Source organism: Pseudorasbora parva, chromosome 16 (genome assembly GCF_024679245.1).
Source record: "Pseudorasbora parva isolate DD20220531a chromosome 16, ASM2467924v1, whole genome shotgun sequence".
Classification (NCBI taxonomy): domain Eukaryota; kingdom Metazoa; phylum Chordata; class Actinopteri; order Cypriniformes; family Gobionidae; genus Pseudorasbora; species Pseudorasbora parva.
The window spans coordinates 17,659,992-17,663,140 of NC_090187.1; the positions used below are offsets into that span (position 1 = coordinate 17,659,992).

Sequence of the window (3,149 nt, forward strand, 5' to 3'; positions counted from 1 at the left end):
GGATGAAAAGCCTGAAGAAAGAGTGACCTCATCCCTACAGATGGAACTTTGGGCACATAGCCTGGTCTGGGGTGTAAGATAGCTTTCACCCCGGCTGGGGCAAACTCCAAGCAAGGTCTGGAGATCCCCTACTCTCCTCAGAGAAGTAATGGCGAGGAGAAAAGCTACCTTAAGGGTCAAGTTTTTCGCCTCGACCGACTCCAGTGGCTATAAGGGGGCCTCGGCCAAACCTTCGAGAACCACTGCCAAATCCAAGGCTGGGATTCTGGGATGAGCCGCAGGCCTCAACCTCCGAGCCCCACGGAGAAACCGTACAACCAAGTTGTGTCTCCCCAATGGACCCGCATCTAAAGGCGAGTGGAAAGCCTCTATGGCAGCCACATACACCTTCAGCGTGGATGGGGTCAGACTGGCGGAGAAACGGTCCTGGAGGAACTCCAGGAAGCAGAACTGGCAACTGCTAAACGTTTTATAACTATCTAAATAATCATTAAATTACAGTAGGTATGTGTTGTTAAAGCTGCAGTAGGGAGTTTTTAGAAAATGCAGACTTAGCCTTAACATTTGAACAAGAACATCTCATAGGTCACTCCCCCTTGCTCTTTGCTGCTACAGCCCTCCCTCCACAGCTCCTCCCCATCACAACGGTGCCTGCCATTAACGTGCAGGCTAGCAAGCAAGCAGGACCACTGATGACAGCGGATAAACAGTTATGGCACATTCACTGGTACGGATGAAACATCAACAGTATGATTTACACTGACTATGGCCTGCCCATACTTTGGCTACAAACTTGGTCCTCAAAACATTACATATTTTGCAGTACATATAATGTAACTATATGACGTTGCACTATTTCTATAAGTAATACATAGCTAGTAATATAATATAACAGTAACTAACATTACAGTATGCAAGTAAGTATTCTATATGTAATGCTAAATTAGGTGTGTTAGTATATCATTTAAGCAACATGACAAGCCAGTGAATTAGTAGGTTTCAATAGTTGCGTGTGGTTGTAGCAGGCAATGAGAGATCCAAGACATCCAAACTAAATGGGTTTGTTTAATAACAGATAACTCAGAAAGGATATATAGAACACGCTGGAGAGGAACTTCAAACTAACAACACACACACACACTATAAAAACATTAGAACCGACAAGGAGTGCAGGGAGTGAGTCCAAAGGAGTGCTAATGACAAAGACCAGGAGCAAGGAATCCGTGGAGAGGGGGAGAGATGATGAGGAAGTGCGATCAGGTGCGAGACAGGGAGGATCATGGGAAATAGAGTCCGGGAACAGGAGTGTTTGTGACATTACCTCCCCCTCCTGGTAGGCACGTCCTCACGCCCAAGATGTAACACCAGAGAGGGGGGTGGGCACCCTGGAGATCTCCACTCAGGTGCGGGGGAGGTGCAGACAGGTATCTAGGACTAGGACCTCTGGAGCCTGGGGAAGTCATGGCGGGTCCGGAGCTTGGGGTGGACATGGCGGGTCCAGAGCCTGTGGTGGCCATGGCGGGACAGGAGCCTGGGGCGGCCATGACGGAACAGGAGCCTGGGGCGGCCATGGCGGGACAGGAGCCTTGGGCAGCCATGGGGATATTAGGAGATCCAGGATGGCCAGTACTAGTACTCAGGCTGAGGTAGTACACGTGGCTGGAGTCTTGGCTCTGGCTGGAGGTTGGGCCATGGCTGTGGGCTGGGCCAGGGCTGGGGGCTTGGCCAGGGATGGCTTCCCACCCCTCTGTTCCCCACCCACAGGCCCAAAAAATTGTTTTTGAAAACTAGGGGCTTGTCTCCGTGGGTGGCTGGAGGCGTCTCTGGAAAGCCGGGAGGTGGCGGCTCTGGGAAGCCCGGAGGCGGCGGCTCTGGGAAGCCGGGTGAAGGCTCTAAGAAGCCTGGAGCGGGCACTTGAAGGCCAGGAGCCGGCGCGTTGAAGCCTGGTGCAGGCTCGTTGAAGCCTTGAGCGGGCTCGGGGAAGCCTGGAGCGGGCTCGTTAAGGCCTGGAGAAGGCTCGTGAAGGCCTGGAGAGGGCTCAGGAAAGCCTGGAGTGGGCTCAGAGAAGCCTGGAGCGGGCTCAGAAAAGCCTGGAGAGGACTCGTTGAAGCCTGGAGCAGGCTTGGGGAGGAGCGGAGTGGGCTCTGGAGGCCGCGGAGCGGGCTTAGGAGGCAGCGGAGCGGGCTCTTGTGGGAGCGGCGTGGGCTCTGTCCAAAAGTCTATGAGCCAGCCCTCTTCTGGCTCTTGTGCGGGGATGGCCATTGGGCTGGGTGGCGTGGGCTTGCTGTTGGCCTTTCTTGGCCTCCGTGGCTTCCTGACCTCATTGGATGGTCCACTGGAGGGGTGAGTGGAGGAACCTGGCTGCTGGCGAACTGGCCCAGCCACGGATGTTGATGATGGGTCTGGACAAGGCACACACTCTTCGATTTCATACTGGGAACCATTCAGAAACAAGACTAGATTGATAGTTTCAACTAATGAATACATACATGGAGCGTTGAGAAATCGAATGGTATCCTCATCCAAACCCATCAAGAACCCTGCGTTAATTGGGGCATCGGGCCAGTTCACCAAATAAGCCAGCTCGGCGAATTCCTCCATGTACCTCTCCAGCGGCCGGCTGTCCTGCCCAAGGTCCCACAATCAGTTCTCCGCTGATGAGGATGCTGCTGGCGCCAAGGGGGTACTGGGGACAATGACGATACCCATTGTATTTGCGGACATCCTGTTACGTGTGGTTGTAGAAGGCAATAGACCATTTCAGAATGTTTGTAAACAATCGCCTCAAGATACTTCCGGGTGGCAGAACGCGAGCGGCTTCTACTGACAAACTGAAGAGATCAGCCGGCTACTGTAAATAGTAACATAGTTAAGAACATTGCTGTTGTTTAAAGTTGAAACTATGACGAAAACGTGTTGTGTTTGGGGTTGCGCCATCAGATATACATGAAAAGGTGTAGGATTTTATCGATTTCATTCAGAAAGAAGTAAATATATGCAGCAAAACCTGTGGGTGAGGAGGCTAAAGCGAGTGGACGTCGTCAAAAGTGGCGCTACAGAGAAGTATTCTCAAAATGGTCCATCTACAAAATCATAGCAGAGCATAATTATCTTCAACTGGGGAATTTCGAGACTAATATTAGTAAACT

At 51.8% G+C, this 3,149-nt stretch overlaps 1 protein-coding gene across 1 annotated transcript; it reads right to left on the bottom strand.

The window, feature by feature from the left end:
- Positions 1–1,629: 1,629 nt before the first annotated feature.
- On the bottom strand, positions 1,630–2,601 carry LOC137043232 (splicing factor 3A subunit 2-like). Its single transcript, XM_067419421.1, has one exon. The coding sequence runs from the start codon at positions 2,599–2,601 to the stop codon at positions 1,630–1,632; it is 972 nt and encodes a 323-aa protein (XP_067275522.1).
- Between the last annotated feature and the right edge of the window lie 548 nt (positions 2,602–3,149).

Coding starts and splice junctions, on each gene's coding strand:
- LOC137043232 (XM_067419421.1), bottom strand. CDS start 2,601: ATGGAGGAATTCGCCGAGCTGGCTTATTTGGTGAACTGGCCCGATGCC.